At 37.7% G+C, this 18827-nt stretch overlaps 1 protein-coding gene across 1 annotated transcript in view; it reads right to left on the bottom strand.

Annotated features, from left to right (window-relative positions):
* AGK (acylglycerol kinase) overlaps window positions 1-18827 on the bottom strand; it is an 87447-nt gene that overhangs the window by 19829 nt on the left and 48791 nt on the right. Inside the window, exons 4-7 of the mRNA XM_027842300.1 lie at window positions 17809-17841; window positions 15550-15644; window positions 12637-12706; window positions 5881-5960 (exon numbers count right to left, since the gene is read on the bottom strand). Of these exons, the coding sequence (XP_027698101.1) occupies window positions 5881-5960; window positions 12637-12706; window positions 15550-15644; window positions 17809-17841 (278 nt within the window). The remainder of the gene's footprint in view (window positions 1-5880; window positions 5961-12636; window positions 12707-15549; window positions 15645-17808; window positions 17842-18827) is intronic.

The raw sequence follows: 18827 nt of genomic DNA, 5'->3' as shown, positions 1-18827 counted from the left end.
CTAGAGGAAACAAAAAACTCCTGAAGCTTTCTGAGTAGTGGAGTGATGTAGACAGCCCTGTTCTTTAAGAGAATCAAATTAGCGTGGGGGCACGTGCGTGCGTATGCCTGTGCATGGAGTGTTACCCTCAACAGGAATGGGTAGTTGAGAAAGAGGGGTGGGTTTTGTGGGGAAAGACGGAGTTTCATTTTGGACACGATGACTCTGAGATGCTTCTGGGACATCCAAATGGTGATATTTTGTAGCAGTTGATGAAACAAGACTCAAGTTCAAGAAAGGAAGGAGAGCCGCTGCATACATAGATTTGGGAGTCACATGCATAGAAGTAACAACTAAATTCACAGGAGCTGCTTAAATCTTTGGATACCATTCAGTTGTTCAGTCATGTCCGACTCTTTGTGATACTGTATGAGGTTTTCTTGGCAAAGATACCAGAGTGGTTTGCCATTTCTTTCTCTGGTGGATTAAGGCCAACAGGTTAAGTGGCTTGCCCAGGGTCACACAGCTAGTGAGTGTATGAGGCCGCATTTGAATTCAGTTCTTCCTGACTCCAAACCCAATGCTATATCCACCGAGCCACCTAATTGCAGGTATAGAAAGAGAAAGATGAGGGACTAGGACACAGACCTCAGGTATGCCCAAGCAAAGGGGGAAGGAGCTGGATATAAGTCAGCAAAGAAAACTGAGAGGGAGTGGTCAGACAAGTAAGAGAAGAATCAGAATAAAGAAGCATCACAAAAACTCAAAAAGGACAAAGTATGCAGGAGGAAAAAGAGGTACCAACCATGTCAAATGCTGCAGAGATCAGGAATGATGAGAACTGAGACTATAAGAGATAGCAGTTAATTAATAAAATGTCAACTATGGAGTGAGCAGTTTCATCGAGTGGTATAGTTTGAGACTTCATTGTGAGGGATGGAGAAGTGGGAGGTGAAGAAAAGGAGATGAGTGCAGACAAATGTTTCTATGAATTTAGTTATAAAAAGGAAAACATAGATACAGGACCAATGCTTGAGGGAGAAACAGGGTCAAGCAAAAGGCTTTTTTTCTTCTTCAAGTATTAGGGAGAGACATATTTGCAGGCAACTAATGAATATGGACAGATTGAAGATGGGAGAGGGAATGAGGAAAGAACTAGTTCCCTAACAGTGTGAGGAGATGGGCTCAGAAGCATAAGGAGAAGGGTTAACCTGTTAACCTCTTCCTCAGAGATTAGTTCAAAGGAGAAGAGAAGCGTTAAGTGAAAAGACATTTTGAGGTGCAGGAGTTGAGGAGAAGAGAGAGTTTATGAGGGATGGTTTCTGTTTTCTCAGTAAATATGGCAGGAGATAATGATGGAGGTGGTCTGATAAGAGAAGGTTGGGAAGAGCTACTGTGGAGAGTGTGAAAGAGTCAGTTCAGGAAAAATAAGAGAACTATTTTGCTATAGTGAGAATCCTTTTGAAATTAGACAAATTTGTAATGAATCAAGTCAGCAGTCAGTTCATTTTCTCCAAAAATGTTCAGCAAACATGAGTTAGAATGCAAAAGGCAGATAGTAGGAACAACCCAGGGTTGGGACTGGCTAGGTGAAACTGCTGATAGGACAGAGAGGGATGCAGAGACAGCTGATGATATAGGGATGACTGGGTCAACCGCAAGGTCAAGCCTGTGAAGAAAAGGAAGGAAGGTCAGAGCAGGGGTGACAGCCGGGAATATGGGAAGTGGGAAAGAGACTGGAAGTTATGATGACAATGAAGGCTAGATTTAGTAAGCAGAAGGAAAGACTAAAAGATAGGTTACGCCTGGGGAGAGGAATTCCAGTTATGGATCATGGAGATGAAATAATTATGAGGGATCAAGGGTATGGCTATCCTTGCAAGTACTAAGACAGAGTGAAGGTAAAAGTTCACAGGAGTTCAGGAACTTTCCGGTATTTTAACTGGGAGGCCAGATTATTTGAGGGGAGACAGGCATATATGGTGAAGTACCCAAGTAAAACAGCAGGGATCTGGAAAGAAAGGGAAACAGAACCACTTGTTGAACCTCAGAACACCTGTGAGAAGGAATTGTACTGGTTCATAACAAAAGAAGTAGTAAACCTCAAAGGAAGAGAGTTCTGTGAGATGGTGGCAAACGGGCAGTCTGGAAGTCAAAAATGAGGGAGTAGGTAGTGGTCCTCCTTCTCCAGGACTCAGCCCCGGTGAGGATATTTAGGCAAGCCTACAACACTGATTTCAGAGGAGCTCGCAGCTGCCCCTCCTCTGTGTTATCTGTGCCGCGTGCGCTCCAGTTCGCCCATGAAGCCTTTAAGGTTGTCCTTCGTCTTTTCTCTCTAACTCGGCTCTCACATCTGATGAGTGACCAAGTCCTGTTAAGCCCACTTCTACAATCTCATGCAACTCTGTCCCCTCTTCTTGGGTCCTACAGCTACCACCCTAGGACAACTACCTGGATCCTTGCAATAACCTGCTAACAAGTTCCCACCTTCACTCTTTCTGTGCTATGATGTGTCTTTCACATCACTGCAAGAACAAATGTTCTTAGTAGTAAGATATAAAATAAACCCATAAAAAAATCATCAGCCTTTCTGTATGTTACTAATAAAATCTGGCAAGCCGACACTGAAAAAAAAAAAACAACCTATTCAAAGTAAATATGGTAACTACAAACTACTGCAAAGGAACTTTATTCAGAATGTATAAAGTATCTGGGAGCCTACCCATCTATCAACACACTCAGGACATATGATGACACCAACAAAACACTTTTAACCAAAATAAGGAAGAAATAAGAAAGTATTAAATAATTGGAGAAATATTAATTGATCATAATGATCTGCGTCAATATGATAAAAACATTGTTACTGTCTAAACTAATTTACAAAGTTAGCACCATGCCAATCAAATTACCAAAGAATTATTTTATAGATATAGATAAAATAATAACAAAATTCATCTGGAGGAACAAAATGTCAAGAAACTTAAAGGGAATATTTTTTTAAAAGTAGGAGTACGGGGAACCTGGCAATACCAGGTCTCAAACTATACTATTAAGAAGTCATCATAAGTGGGCCAGTGTATAGAACTCCGGCCTTGGAGCCATGGGGACTCAAATTCGGCCTCAGACACTTGACACTTACTAGCTGTGTGACTCTGGGCATGTAACTTAACCCCAATTGCCTCACCAAAAAAGAAAAAAGAAAAAAAAAAGTAATCATCAAGAGATTTAGTTCTTGTTAAAAAAATATAAAAATTGACCAATGGAAGAGATCAGATAGTGAACACCATCTAAAAACAACTGAACACAGTAGCATAGTGTTTGATAAAGCAGGGACACTAATTACTAGGGTAAGGACTCTATACATAATAAAAATTACTGGGGAAAATGGAAAGTAGTACAGAAGAAATTAGATCTAAATCTGGAGATCTAACCCAGGGGTCTGTGAATTTGTTTTAAAAATGTATTTGGTACGTATGTTTCAATATAATTCATTTAATTCATAATCTTATGTATTTTATTTTATGCATTTAAAAAAATTATTCTGAGAAGGGGTCCAGAGGCTTTAAGAGATTACCAAAGAAGTCTGTGACACACACAAACCAGTTAAGAAGTCCTGCTTTAGAAAACCATGTTATGCCATAAGTCATGATAAATTACAAATGGATAAATGATTTAAAGATGAAATGGCCACATCATTAAAAATTAGAGGACAAAGGAAGGAGATGTTTTTTAGAATTATGACTGGGAGGGAAATAGGGGGAAAATTCTTACCTAAATAAGGGAGAGAGATGATAATAAAAGACAAAATGAAGAAATGTAATAATTACAAACAGGAACAAAGTAAGTTGGTAAAAACAGACATGGAGGAAAAAGATATTCACATTTTATTCATTGAAATTAAATTGCAAATGGCTACTAAAGTTTAGGAGACTATATTGATGTTTAATATTAAGTTTTCAATAAAACATTTATTTTTAAAAGACAAAAAAAACAGCTTTCATTCGCATAGATTTCATCATGTCACTCATCTGTTTCAAAAAACTTTTGTGGCAATGTTAGTGCACCATAAGAAATGACAAAAGGAATGGTTAAAATAAAAACCTGGGAAATTGAGTATGAACTTATGCACAATAAAGTCAGCAAAACCAAGACAACAATTCATATAGTAACAACAATATTGTTAAAAAACAAACAAAAAACAACAAAGATGAAAGACTTATGATAACTCTGATAACTGCAGTAACCAACCATGACTCCAGAGGACTTATGATGAAGTATACAACCCACACCTCTTGAAAATGGGGTAATATATTTTGGGTTTAGAACGATCTATACGTGCATGCTTGTGTGTGTGTGTGTGTGTATGTGTGTGTGTGTTTGTAGCTATGTATAGATATAGATATATATGTGGAGACAAATGTGTGGATTTGCATTGCTTCAATGATAATTTGCTATATGGATAATTTTTTAAGGGAGGTTGGTGGGTGGGAAGAGAGGAGAGCTAGGAATAAGCATAAAAAAAAGGAAAGACAGTCATTGAAGCATTTTTTAAAAATACATAAAAAACTGAAGTTTCTAAGGAAATATAAGTAGTCAGACTGCTTTGGAAGTGACATACTGAATTATCACATACTTAAACAGCAAGCTACATGTAATGAAGATTCTCAGTTTCAGATATAACCCTCTTTTTTGGTTCGGCTTTATTTAGGGAAATATTTCTTTTTTGGTTGGTTCATTAAATTCAGAATAAAAAAACAAAAATTAAAAAAAATCTTCAGTGGATCCCTACTGTCTATGGAATAAAATTCACACTTCAGTTGTTACCTGGTTTTAAGACCCTCAATACTGTGGCATCAATCTTCATTTTCTCAGCTTATCTCCTATCATCCCTCTCTGACTGACCCAGCAAAATCAGTCTACTCTCCTTTTCCTGAAGACACTCTCCCACTTTCATGCCTTTCCTAATGTTCTCTCCTTGGCATGGAATTTTTGTTTCTTGAAAGATATTCATTTAAAGCCCAGTTCAAACATCATTTCTTCCATGAAGCCTTCCCTGATCCAGTAACACCACCATCTGTAGGACCTCTTATACCACTCTGCTTTGTACTTTTCAGGTAATATTGTTTAATTCTCTATGTTTGTGTCCCATCCCCCAGCTACACTATAAGCAACATGAAGGCTGGCCCATGTCTTAGCTATAGCTTTCATCTCCCCCAGAACTGAGCAGCACAAGGCTCTCATGTAGTAGATCCTTAGTAAATGTTTACTGATTCACTAACTGCAACAATTCCATAGTTTCCGATGATGAGATCTCCAGAAATGAATTCATTCTCCATGAGAGATCAGTGATACTCCCAGTTTATTTCTATGACAGGCTATGACATGACCAAACAATCCCTCTTTCCTTACTCTTTAAGATGAGGATCCCTTGCTTTTCCAGTGTAACAAAAAGGGTACTCCTTCTTTTGCAGAAGCCCTCCCACCCATCAGTGTAGAAACAAGACCGATGAAATGCTTCTCTTGTGCCAATCAGGCCATAAAGACACCACGATCAGGGCTCCAAACTCAGACACTCTCACCCTCAGAAGGCCTGTATTTAAATACTGAATCTATTGCCTTCCTCAAACAATATCAAACCAGTAAAGTTAATGAGCTGGGAAGCTCTCCTAATCCTCTTTGCATTAAGGATGGCCAGCTTCCACAAAAATAACCTCTACCCTTATAATTCAAACAAAACTCAACTTAAAAGTCCACCAAATGGGGTGAAATGAATGGGGTATCTCTAAAATGCATGGAATCTTTTTTTTTAAACTATGATCACATCATTCAATGAAAACCCTAATAAGGAGAACAGAAAGAAAGAAAAAATCACATATCTGTAAAATAATACTACATTACTTGCTAACTTTGACTCCTGCATCTCTGTAGGATCCCCATCTGAGACCAGATAATGCAAACACAGGCTGTTCCTTTTCTCCCTGGAAGTTAAGTAAACACAGGAAATGAAGGTTAATGATTCCAACAAATGCAATCATACTAACATAATTTTAAATTTTTTAACAGTCTTTTTTTTGGGTTCTAAATTCTCTCCCTCCCTCCTGCCCTCCATTGCCCATTGAGAAGGAAAGCAATATGATACCCATTATACATGTGAGGTCATACAAAACATATTTCCATATTAGCCACAACACAATTTTTCTATGTTAGGGTGCAGGTAATGTTCTTGATTTTTTTTAAACCATAACAAAAATATGAAAATCCTTTTCAAATTGTAAAGAAACAAGATTACTGCTCTGCACAATGGACATGGCCTTCAAAACAAGTCATACTTTTAAAAAAGGCCAATCCTTGGCCATTCTAACAAAGGGATCAGCCAACAATGGCATGTTGCTACCTTCAGATTCTAAAGCAAAAAATGGTTTTGCAATACTTACTAGTTTATGTACAGCTTAGGACTTGATCATAGTTTATCACAGTTTCTTTTCCCTCATATACCTTTTACAAGGACAAAGTTGATTGGAGCCTGCCATCCTTATAAGTCTGGGAATTTAATAATGGGATCAGAGCACTGGCACAATAGAGTATATCTCAGGAAGACTGGCCATGATGACAGTCCTATTACCTGTTATTGTTGGTGGCATACTTGTGGTTTACTGTATTCACAAGTTCTTAGAATATTTTTTTTTGGAGGGTCTCTGCAGGTGTCCATAACTCCTGATAGGTTTTGAAACAGGCTTTTGCCTTTTCTGTGCTACATGATAAACACTTCTAATTTAGTCTGAAGATTCAAGGAAGGTAGTAGTAAGTTGTGCGAAGGGTAGCTAGCCTAGAATGCTTTAGAGAGGAAGAGGGATGAATTCTGGAAGGGCTGCTAGGAATGATACATCTCCAGAGAAAATAAATTCTAAATAACTAGTATTTAAAAAAAAAAATTCCTAGCAGTGACTATGGTAGCTCTCGAACCAAAAGGTACAGAGTGAGGTCAAGTCATTAAGTAGCCTAAACTGAAATTCTCAACAAAAAGCTAAATCTAAGCAATAATGAACTGGGAAAGTATGGTAGAAGGGGCAGTTAACCACTTTGCATTTCTAATTGGAACTATCCCTCAGAGCTGCCATCACGGCCAACCTGTTGCTGAACAGGTTTTAACTTTATATAGTTTTCTACCTCACTCAAAGCAAAAGATTTAAAGTTTGTTGACCAGCTGGGATGGTTCTTTTGGATACTAGCACCCCTGATGGATGATGACAAAAGAGGCAGAGCTATATGTATGGTTGCCCTATTTCATCTTGAGATGTGTGGTATGATTTCCTGGGAAGGAAAGATTAGGGGAGCAGATGGGAAGATTATGCCTTGGTTGATATGAAAGTAAGGTACTGTGTAGGACAGAAATTTGGGGTGAATCCTAAAAAAAGGTATAATTGCAGATGAAAAGTCACATATGAGATTCACCTAATAGGGGTTTTAATTTGAGGATACCTTTGGAGATAGAAGAAACTAAGTATGAGAAATCAACAAGGCTTCTTCTCCCTGAGGACATAGATAGAAAAGTAGTAGTGACGTGAACCTTGATGAAATAGACCTTTGGTCTAGAAATATTCAGTAATCAAAGATAAATGATATGGACTAAACCCTACGGAAAGAGTACAGATGGGTTCAAGGCTACAGGAGAACCAATTTTATATATGCCACAAGTGGTTTTCAGGCTAAGTTTCACTCTTTGTTTTTGGACATTTTATTAAAAACATAAAAACCAGAACCTAAAGGAGTATCCTCCTACTGGGCACTGACTAAATAAAACATGGTACTTATATATACTGGAATACTATTGTGCCATAAGAAATGATGAAATGGACAAATTCAGAGGAAACTGGAAAGAGCTATATGAATTGATTCAGAGCAAAGTGGAAAAAGAACAATTTACACAGTGACAAAAATATTGTAAGGAAAAACAACTTTGAAAGATTTTAAAACTTTTTAAAATTTTAAAATTAACCATGAGCCCAAAAAGATAAAGATGAAACAAATCACTCATCTCCTAACAATAAGATAAAAATCTGTTTTCAGATATGACTAACATAGGACTATACAGCTATTTATAGAAAGCTCTATTTATTTTTAAAATACACTTAATGGAGGAGGGATAGTCAGGAAGGCCAGATTAAATGTTTTTTAAAAGGTTGCTAAATAAAAAATAAAAACAAAAATTCTTCTTGAAATCTCAGAAAGATAATGCAGGCCACATTAAAATTATTGGGGACAGAAGGAAAATATAATATGAATTTCAATAGTAATCTTTGATTAAAGGCTAATTTTGATGCCTAATCATGGTGTGAAGATAGATGGCTCCGCGTTCTGGAAAGCTATGATGGTGAAACGTAAGTCACAGCAGTGCTTGCTTACTTGAAGTTTGAGTCTGGATCTGGGCATGGGCTATGTGTCTACTATGTGAAGACCAGACTAGCTAAATCCTGCAAAGTTCATCATCAAAAGGCTAATGACCCAATGTTAAGTTTTTCTGGCCACAGTATCTCATCTCCTAAGGCTTGTAGGGGTTTTCAGCTACATCAGTGGAAAAGATGCCAACTGTAACTGACGAAACAAATGAACAGTGTGAAATACTAAAGGAAAAAATGTCATTTTTAGCAAGAAAAAACTTTCAGCAACTGTCTCCTCTGAGGAAAATCTTAAGAAAGAGCCAAGTACAATGGCATCCAACTCAGCATTAAGGAAGTCCAGGTCCCAGGTCCTCTACTTTACCTACTGTACTGGCATTTTGTACCAGTTTGTCAACATACGAAGTTGTTTTTATGTGTAGAGGTCTGGTTTCTGGGAGTGGGGTCAAATTTTCCCCAAATCTAGGCTTGCTTCCAAAGGATTCCATTCTGGGAGAAGTGATCCCTTCTCTTTCAACTATGTACAATGAACCCATTGTACAGGTAAAGGAAGACGTGCCAGACACAGTGCAAGTTAGCCAAAAAACATTTGAACTGTGCTAAGTACTGAGTATACAAAGAAATACAAAGGACGGTCCACGCTCTCTAGAAGCTTACGATCTAATGGGGAGAACATGAAAACATGTACAAACAAGATTTATACAGGATAAACTGGAGATAATCAATACAAGAAAAACACTAACATTTAGGGAGATCTGGAAAGGCTTTGTGTAGAAGGTGGAATTTTTAATTGGAACTTGAAAGAAACTAGGGAAGCCAGAAGGTAGAGATGAAAAGGTGGAGAATTCCAGGTATGAGGGGCAACTGTGAAAGTGCCTGGGTGGGATATGGAATGCCTTGTGTGAGGAACAGTAAGGAGGTCAATGACACGGGATCAAAGAGTACATGGCAGGCAGTGTGGGGTAAGACCCCTTGAAAGGTAGGAGGGGGCCAGGTTATGAAGGGCTTTGAAAAACCAAACAGGATTTTATATTCGCTCCTGGAGGTGAGATGGGGGTAGGGGTTCATAGTCAGACCTGTCCTTTAGGAAAATAGCTTCGATAGCTGAGTAGAGGAAGATGGACTAGATGGGGGAGAGGCTTGAGGCAGAAAAAAAACCAACAAAAAACAAAAGGGTATTGCAATAGTTCAGAGAATCAGGCGTTAAATAGTGTGAAGGAAGAACTGACAAGACTTGGCATCAGAATGTACTAGAGGCAATACACAGACTAAATAGGGAAAGAAGAGAGCTACTGCTCAAATTATGAATGGAAGAACATGTATATGCTCCAGTGTTAGATCTATCTGTTTAGGGATACCATTTAAAAACATTCCTTTACCACAGGAAGGTCCAGATCCTTAAGGGCTAAGATGGCTAGGGTATATTAATCACTTAGTCCATCAGTAATGCTAAAGCATAAGAATAAATGCCTAAGTCTCTTCTGAAAGGCTTAGCAGTAAGAAGGCAGTCAGACTGTACAAACAGCTTGTCCCTACGAGAGAAAACCATGGCAGGTGTCAGATTAAGAGGCAGATTCATTATAGCTGTTATTTAACAGTAAATGAATGCCACTTAGAGGTATGATTTGCTAATCCACAGGTGGACTTTTTATATGGGGAACAATAACACAACTAATCTCTGCTAAAGGATATATCTAGAAGAGATCCTGTTCAAACTCCTCCAATACTATTTTGGCAACTGCCTCCAGGCTGTCTTTGTCAATGAAGCTGAACATTTTTCGATAGAAGGTTATAGGAAAATGGCAGAAGGGGAAAGAAATGTTGACTGAAGTAGGGAGGTGAGAAGACACTTCTGAGGTTCTCAGCTGAAGAATTACTTGGGCTGAAGATTAATATATCCCTGACTTAGAGAAGATGAGCCTTCTAAATGATTGTGTGGGAACTGGGGCTGGAGTAGAAGATACCCTGGGGAGCCTGGAAGATTCAATTCTTAGTGTAACTGGTCTTAGAAGACTTAACCCTGGATTAAGAAAGAGAGAATGATACTGATCTACAGATATTCCCCTAGGAAATCACCTTTCAAGTAGTAGGGATATGGGATACAATACTTGTTTTATTCCCTTCAAGTCTGAAAATTTCTTATGAGCATGAATCACATCTTATCCAACTTTATAGTCTCTCAGGGTGCCTAGAGGGTTGAGCAGGGGCAGATTTTCACCCTGAAAGAATTTAAATGAATTAAATAGGGATACTTCCTGTTTGGAGCAGTTAGGTAGCAAAGTGGATAGAGCACTGGGCCTGGAGTTAGGGAGACCTGAGTTCAAATATGACTTCAGACATTTACTAGCTGTATGACCCTGGGCAAGTCACTTAACCCTGTTTACCTCAGTCCCTCATCTGTAAAATAAGCTGGAAAAGAAATGGCAAACTACCCCAGTATCTTTGATAAGAAAAACCCCAAATGGGGTCACAAAGAGTCAGATACAATTGAAATAACTGAACAATGACAACAAAACTTCACCTGTTAATTAATTCCCTAAGTGAACCTGGCTTGGAGACCTAAAGAGGAATTTAACTGAGCTGAGCAGTGTTAGGGCAGGGAACAGAAAACAACTCCTTTTGGTCTTACAAGGAATACTCATCTATTTGTCAAGAGGACCTCAAATAAAAAGAGGAATTAACCACTAACTGCTAAGAAACTTACCACAGTTGAAGACTATGGTCTCATACTGGTCACCCCACTTCAGGGAATAGCATTTAAGCTGTTAGTAACAAAGGAAGAAAGAGACGGTAGGCAGGGAAATGGTGTTCCCTTTCATTTTATCCTACCTGCCATTCATTCATTAATATTAAACACTTAACTATGTCTAAGACACAATGATAGTGGTTAGGGAAATAAAGACAAAAAATAAAAACAGTTCTACGTGGACATAACCAGAAAGTCTCTAAATGGGACATTAGAAAGAAGAACCAGTGATGGTTCCATGTGCATTTCAGGTACAATAATAATATTAATGATGATGGCTAATATTTATATAGTGCTTTTAAGGTTTGCACTTTACAAATATAAACTTATTTGATCCTCACAACAACCCTGGAAGGTAGAAGCTATTATCACCCCCATTTTACAGAAACCAAGGCAGGTGTCTGAAGCAGCATGTGAACTCAGGTCTTCCTGACTCCAGGTCCACTTCTTTATTGTGTCACATAGCAAGGATTATACTCATATCAGGTACCACACTATTGATCTGATGGGGACAAAATGTCTTTTACTCAACTGCAATACCTTCCAGAGAATTCTTAACTACATGACTAATTAGAATTTAAAAGGACTGTATAGATATAGTTATATTGGTGGGGGGGCAGGGAGAAGGAGACTGCAGGGGGAGAGAGGAATAGCAGTTAAATAATTTATTTTCCTAATCTACAAAGAGACTGGTCCAGGAAGCCAGATCAAATTTACTTTAGCTGGGTGCAAAAGAAACCAAAGTAGTCTGGAACATGACATTTTCTGAGGATCTAAGACTGATTTGTGGATGTTCTCCACTTCCATGGCCACACTAGCAATATAAAGAGCAGTCATAAACCAACAATGGCTGAATCAACTCACAAAATAGGAACATTTGAAACAAAAAAGGAAAACAAGAGAGAAGGTGCTGAGACGACAGGTATGGTCAAGAAGAGTCCTCTCTATCCCCACATTGGTTGCAGTGCCGAACTATTCTCTCTTTGGCCTCCAGACACTTTCTCTACCGTATCACACGGCAGTCATAAAAAAAGAACAGACAAGCTTGGCGGGGGGCGACGGCAGAAAAAGGAAAGAAGGAAAAAACAAAACAAAACAAACATTTGTACCAGTATCTCAAGCAGGCAAAATAAAAGAGCCACATGAAGCAATTGAGAACAGATCCTCACTTCCTTTGTAACTAGCAGCATTTTTAAAGTATGCTTTAATCTTTTCCATCATCTTGGAATAGATTTTAAAGGGCCTTGAGCATTTACTTCAGTACAGAGCATCCTTTTATACATAAACATAAAGATTTGAACATCTTCAATATGTAAGCAGTTAGCTCCAAATATCAGAATAATTTTAACAACTAGAAACAAGGCAATGGATTTTTATCTTTGCCTATACATACTAGACCCTCCTGTCACTAATTTTTTAAAAGGGAACTTCACTTTTAAAAGGGAACAACCCTTCTCATGAACCTGGATGTGGCAAGTAATTTCTCAGCAGAAATTTGTCGGCTTTGCCTACCTTGATCTGCAGCACATCAAGTGGAATAGTTTCTCCTTTCACAATGGCCAGGGTGGCATCTGTAATGTGCCTAAAACACAATCAGGTGGACATAACAATTTACATTCATATAGCACTTTAAGGTATGCAAAATACTTTCCTTTCATTAACTTTGTGATGCAGATACTACAGTATTCTATCCATTTTACATATGTGAAAACTGAGGTTCTGAAAGGACTTGCCTAACTGCATGTCCAGCACTCTATCCACTAACACAGAGAAGACACATGCAAAGTCTATGTTATGTACGTTATTGATAATCTTCACGCCAATACTCTGAGGTAAATACTGTCAGTATTAGGTAATGATGAGGCAGGTGAGGAAACAGGCTTAGAGACCACATAGCTAATTGGCATCAGGGGTAAAATAGGAAGCTAAGTTTCTTATCCCCTAGTCACCCAATCTGTGCAGGGGCCACCTGGAGCTCATCTCCAGAAAGCAGGCTGGAGTCCACTCAAACCTCACTCCCTCTCCTTTGTCCTCAAGGGGCTGAATTACTTATCTTTTGAAAATAGAGCACTTAGCAGTTTAAAGTATGGGATTAGCCACTTGAGGAAAGGGGAAATTGAATAGTCACTTCAGTTATGTTCATCTCAAAAAGAAACTTACCAGAAACACTGAAGGTCCTAAAAAAATTTCATTTACCTTAAGCAAAATCCTAGGAATACTATTGTAGAGTTAAGCGTTTAGCAGTTTTTGATTAAAAGAACGATCTTCACTTTCATGTAGAACACTGTTGTGTCTTTAAAAACTCAGGCATATCATTTCCAAATTGTTTTATAAAGTGAAGAGCAGAACTCAATCAACTTTTGGCCTTAAGTGTCGTTGTTCAGCAACTGTCCAAAGCACTGAAAAGTAACACTTCAGCATATCACCACACTTTAGTATTAATATCAGAATGGATTTTGATAATAGGATCCTCAACTCATTTAGCTGAACAACTCCGACATTCAAGGTTCTTTTTTCCTCTAAGGTAATTACAGTATAACAAATCTTGACAGCAGTGCAAAAAAGCAATGTCTTGCTCTTTTTAGTTGGCCTATAGGCACTTGCCATATTACCAGAGGCTACAAACATTGTGAACTTAGGCTTGGCTGACTTGATTACACAAGAGCCTTGGGGTATGCTTACAAATTAATTTTAATTTAATTTTTAAAAGTAGCAAAAGGAACAGTAATATTTTAATTATAGGATAAGCAAACTAAAACTGGAGTTTGTCCTTTTGCTTGAGAAACAGTAGCCTCGGGCTATGAGGAATAAGGATAAAGGAATAGGTATAAAGGAGAAAGATAAGTATAAAGCTCCAAAGACAAATTATCCTCCAAGGGAAAGGTTCTGCCTCTAGGTTTCCTAAACTACAGAGCAAGGATATGTTGGCTAAAGCAGGTCAACTGATCAATACTAAAAGGAAGGGAAAGAGAAGATCTCAAAAGCAATTAAGACCCAAACCACAGAAGGCTTATGTCTGGCAAATAAAACTCCTATCAATTCAATGTTTTTCATCTGCCTCTCTGAAAATCTTACCTGAAGAGAACAAGCACAGCTCATTTCACTGGCCTCTTGCATCTATCCCTGGTTTAGGATGGCTGGGGATGAATTGACCTGTTATATTAAGGGCCAAATCACTAGGGGAGTTTTAATGAAAGATGTGATCTGAGTTTGTTTGCCTGTCAAATATCTGAGGTACTGTATGATGAAAGCACTTGGAAGGCGGAATGCTTATACACATTGAGAAGCATTAAATGGCCTAGTACTTTGTAACTACTAAAATTAAACTTAAAAAAATAAAAGCTTGAAAAATAGAAAACAGTTCTGAAATATACATAGATGCACTAATGACCAAAAAAGCACGTTAGCACCATATCAGGTTTATAAAACTTTTTATTGAGGGGACAGAAGAGGGACAGAAGAGTCTCTTGACTCTTACACCAAGACTCTTCACCTGATGAAAAGTTATAAAAAAAAAATTATGTTTGTGATTATCATATTTTAGGGGACAGAGCTGCATTTGTCTTCTGTTGAACATACCGACTTGGCCTACTGAAGTTACCCCGAAAAGGAATATTAGGTTGTTAAGTTCATTTGTTTATAGGGTTATACCAATGAGGCCACAGAATAAGCTTACTTCAAGCAATGGCTACTCTCAATTCCCTGGTCATATCTTATTCACAAGAGTACACTATGTTTGGCCATGGGACCTAGAAAGGTGAATCATTATTACTACCACTGAAAACAAAGCAAATTAAATAACAATTCTAATTCCAAGTTCTACTGATGGGGTACCAGAAGTGTTACTAACATATACTGTTTGACAGTCAGGCCATTTACTCAAACATTCTTTCCTAACTTTGGCCTCAAGAACTATCTTTCCCACAGTATCTCCTCTCTTGATAATTAAGAGCACATAATCCTACTAGAACATTTACAACTATTTTAATACATCTGTATCTCCTTCCTTGTGGCTTAAAACTTTTAGTTTTATTTATCATTTCTATAGTCATTTTGGCTTCTCTTGTACCAATTTATCCTCTAATTTTCAGTATTTCCTCTTTTTTTGTTTATTTTGGGTTTATTTTAGATTTAAGGCTAATTTTAAAGTGAATATTTGGTTTATTAAAACTCTCCTTTTCTACTTAATAATGTACGTTTCTAGGGATATGATTTCTCCCTCTCAAGGACTGCCTTAGTGATAACCCAGAAATTTTGGTGTATTGTTTTGTCATTATCATTTTCTTTCATATAATTATTGTTTCTATATCTCTAATGTGTGACTACAAGCTAACAACACTTTGAGACAAGCTATATCATGCATGTGAATTCTTTCTTCCATTCCATCACATTCATTAATGTTAAATTCCCACATACACAACCTACTGGACTTTGTTTCCACTTTCGGGGAAGAGTGTATTGCTCAAACTGCAGGTCTGTCCCAGTGGGATAAATCCTATGGGAATCTTACTGAAGGTAACCTGGAGAAGTGAAGAAAAAAAAAAAAAAGGAAAGAATGGGAAAAAGTTAGGTTAAGACAAGACCACAGCTGTGTTAGTTAGGACAGTATAATCCCCATTCCTGGAAATGGTACCCAGGTATCAATAATTGGGCACTTCTTCAAACCACGCAATGAATAATGACTTAGAATTTGGCAGAAAGACTCAGGAGAACCCACTAGTGCCAACAAGTTAGAAAAGAGCTCTGTGAGATGAATAGGGCCATAGTCACATAGATTGATGGAAGTACACTAACAAAAAACAGAGGAATAGAATCAATCAGGTACTCCCCTCCTCCCAATTTACAAATGCTGAATGGAGAATTAAAATACTCAGATTTCATTTAAAAAATTAAATCAGATTTAATTTTTATCCAATATTTTTAATTTAAAATATCATTATTTTATTTAATTGTCTAAATTTTAAAAATCCACAGCTCTATGAGATAGACTTGCTTTATCATTCAAGATGCTCGGCCATCTCCAGTTGTCCTGATCTATATCTCACCACTGGACCCAGATGGTTAAGGAAGAGAAAGTGAGGCTAGTGACTTTGCACAGCCCTCCCTCACTTAAGACCAATTCACTTGCAAGTCATGGCATCATCTTCTTGATGTCATGATCCTCTTTGAGAATTAAAGACAAACCACAATCATTCAAGAAAGAATAAAACATGACAGAGGGAGGCAGTGATATAGTGAAAAGAACACTAGATTTAGATTCAGAGGAGTTGGGTTCAAATCCCAGCTCTGTCCCTTACAAGGTGACCCTATGCAAGTCACTTTACCCTTTGGAGACTCAACTTCCTCACCTGCAAAATGCACAGTCGTACTATATACATGACCTCTAAAGGCCCTTTGAGTTCTACCTGTATGATCCATAGTTATCCTTTTTGGTTAAAAAAAATTTTTTTTAATCATTACTTTTCCTTTTGTACCCTGAAGACTCCAATGTTATAAATCAATCACAATAAACTGCATGACCTGTAATATGCTACAGCAAGATGATCTAAAGTAATTAATTTATACAATCCTGCAGCTTACACTACTGTACTCTGATGACTTAATACAATCTGCATTCCCCATGAGCTGTCTTTGGGTCAGTAACTCTAGTCTCTCTAGACAAGGTGACCCAGAGGATCTACAGTGTGACTCAACTGGATCTAATCTACAAAAGAAATTAAGTTGACTTCTGAGGAGGCAAAACAGACACCATTTTAGAAATATATGATATGACTGGAAGGGGCTTCTCAGAAAGCTTCACTAACAGCATAGCTGAGCAATCAGCCAACAGTTGAACCTCCCATTACTCCCCGTAATCAGCTTTTCGTCGGTCCAGTTAAATGCTGAAGAATGCTGCTTATTGACTGTGTACTCTGAGAGGGCAGAAAAACTATATAGATCAAATCTATACACTAGGGAGTGCTACTAACAACAAGAGGCAATCTCCCTTAGTACATTAGTAAATGTACTTCCCTTTCAGTATGGTCACTCATATTATTTGACTTCCAGTATGGTGAGGGAGATTCTCCCTGGGCACTTTAGGAACCCAGGTGGAGAAATTTCCTGACACTTTAATCATTGCTATTTTCACCTCCCCTACCACACCACTTAGAGAGGGTTTTAAGATTCTTCAGGAAGCAGAAAAAACATCTTCAAGTTCCTCTAGTTTTGTAACTGATGTGATTCTAATCCAACTGAAGCAAACAAATGAGAAGCTGGTAAGACAAGAAAAGTGGCAAGGGCACCAAAATGCAGCAAATACCATGAAAATGATGGGCATAGAAATATCTCCAAAGACTGTTTTTTGTAGAAAAGCTTTTTTAGAAAACAATTTTTTTTTTCTAGCAGGGGGAGGAAGATTATATGGTAAAGCAACAGTGGGTACAAGCTGCTGGGAAAGCCCTTAGATGCACCTATTATGTAGAACAGGCTACTTTGAGTTAATGAAAATTCCTTGTTACAGAGAAGCCAGTACACTTTCCAAGTACTTCTTCTCCCCTAAATCAAGGAAGCCCATTCTAGGAAGTTCTTTCAATTAGGTGCACAGAAAACAGAGGGAAAGGAAAGAACAAGAAAGGACTAAGAAGGAAAGAAAAGGAAAGAGCAAAATGAAAAATTTAGAGGCTGTAAATTCTAAATGCTTACCTCATCTACTCTTCGAAGAAGTCCAGTAACAACCTACAAAGGAGTGTAAGAGATTTTAACAAGCATTTCCTTTACCTTACAGAATTAGATCAAATTTAAATAGAAACCCATAAAATTCATCATCCTGTTATTCCATCTTAACCTCCAATGTAAATGTTTTAAAACTTTTTTCTTACTCAAGCCCCATCCTTTTACCCTCTGCATTTATAGCATATGATTTTGCTTTCTCTTACACTAGGAAAATTAAAGTCAGTTTGGGGCCTCTCCTCCCTTGACTCCACTCCTCCAAACTTCTCAGAAACATTCCCTACAGCACTCTTCTTCCCTTTCCTCCCAGAAGAGGTATCCACAATCTTCAATAAAGCAAATTTTTCCTATAAACTAGGTACAATTCCCCTCCTCCCAATTTTTTCAAGTTTATTCAAAACTAAATTATCAGCCTCTCATTTTCAGACCAAAACAATGCCAGCAGCAAACATTAAATACTGTCAAGCTTTACTTCTCATGACTTTGCCCATCTCATCCCTCAAGCCTACAAATCACTTTCCCTATATACCATTTCCTGCTAGAATACTTCCCCTCTTTCCAGGCTCTGGTTAGGTCCAACTTCCTATCTTTCTGACCCATGTAATTATTAATGTTTCTTCTCAAATTATGTCATAGTTGCTTGTTCTAAAAGTTGTATTCCCCAATAAACGTGAGTATTTTGAATACAGGTACTGTTTATAATTGTTTCTAAAAAACTTTCTCCTTGTATCTCCCAAAATATAATAGCTTAGTTAATACACATTGATCAAATTGAAGTCATTCTTTCTTAACCTTTACAGCCAAAGAGCCTACTTGACATTTTCCTGACCTGATCAAAGTATCATACAATTTACTAGAAAACAATTATTATACTACAAAAACAATTATTCACGTTATTAGTACAGCCTTTCAAAAAGGATACATTTAGAATAACAGGCAAAGATATGTATGACCTATTACAGAGTGAAATAAACAGAATCAAAAGAACAACA

Source organism: Vombatus ursinus, unplaced genomic scaffold (genome assembly GCF_900497805.2).
Source record: "Vombatus ursinus unplaced genomic scaffold, bare-nosed wombat genome assembly UNPS02014870.1, whole genome shotgun sequence".
Taxonomy (NCBI): Eukaryota; Metazoa; Chordata; class Mammalia; order Diprotodontia; family Vombatidae; genus Vombatus; species Vombatus ursinus.
Note: the sequence above shows the minus strand (reverse complement) of the source record. Positions and strands in the feature narration are given on the sequence as shown.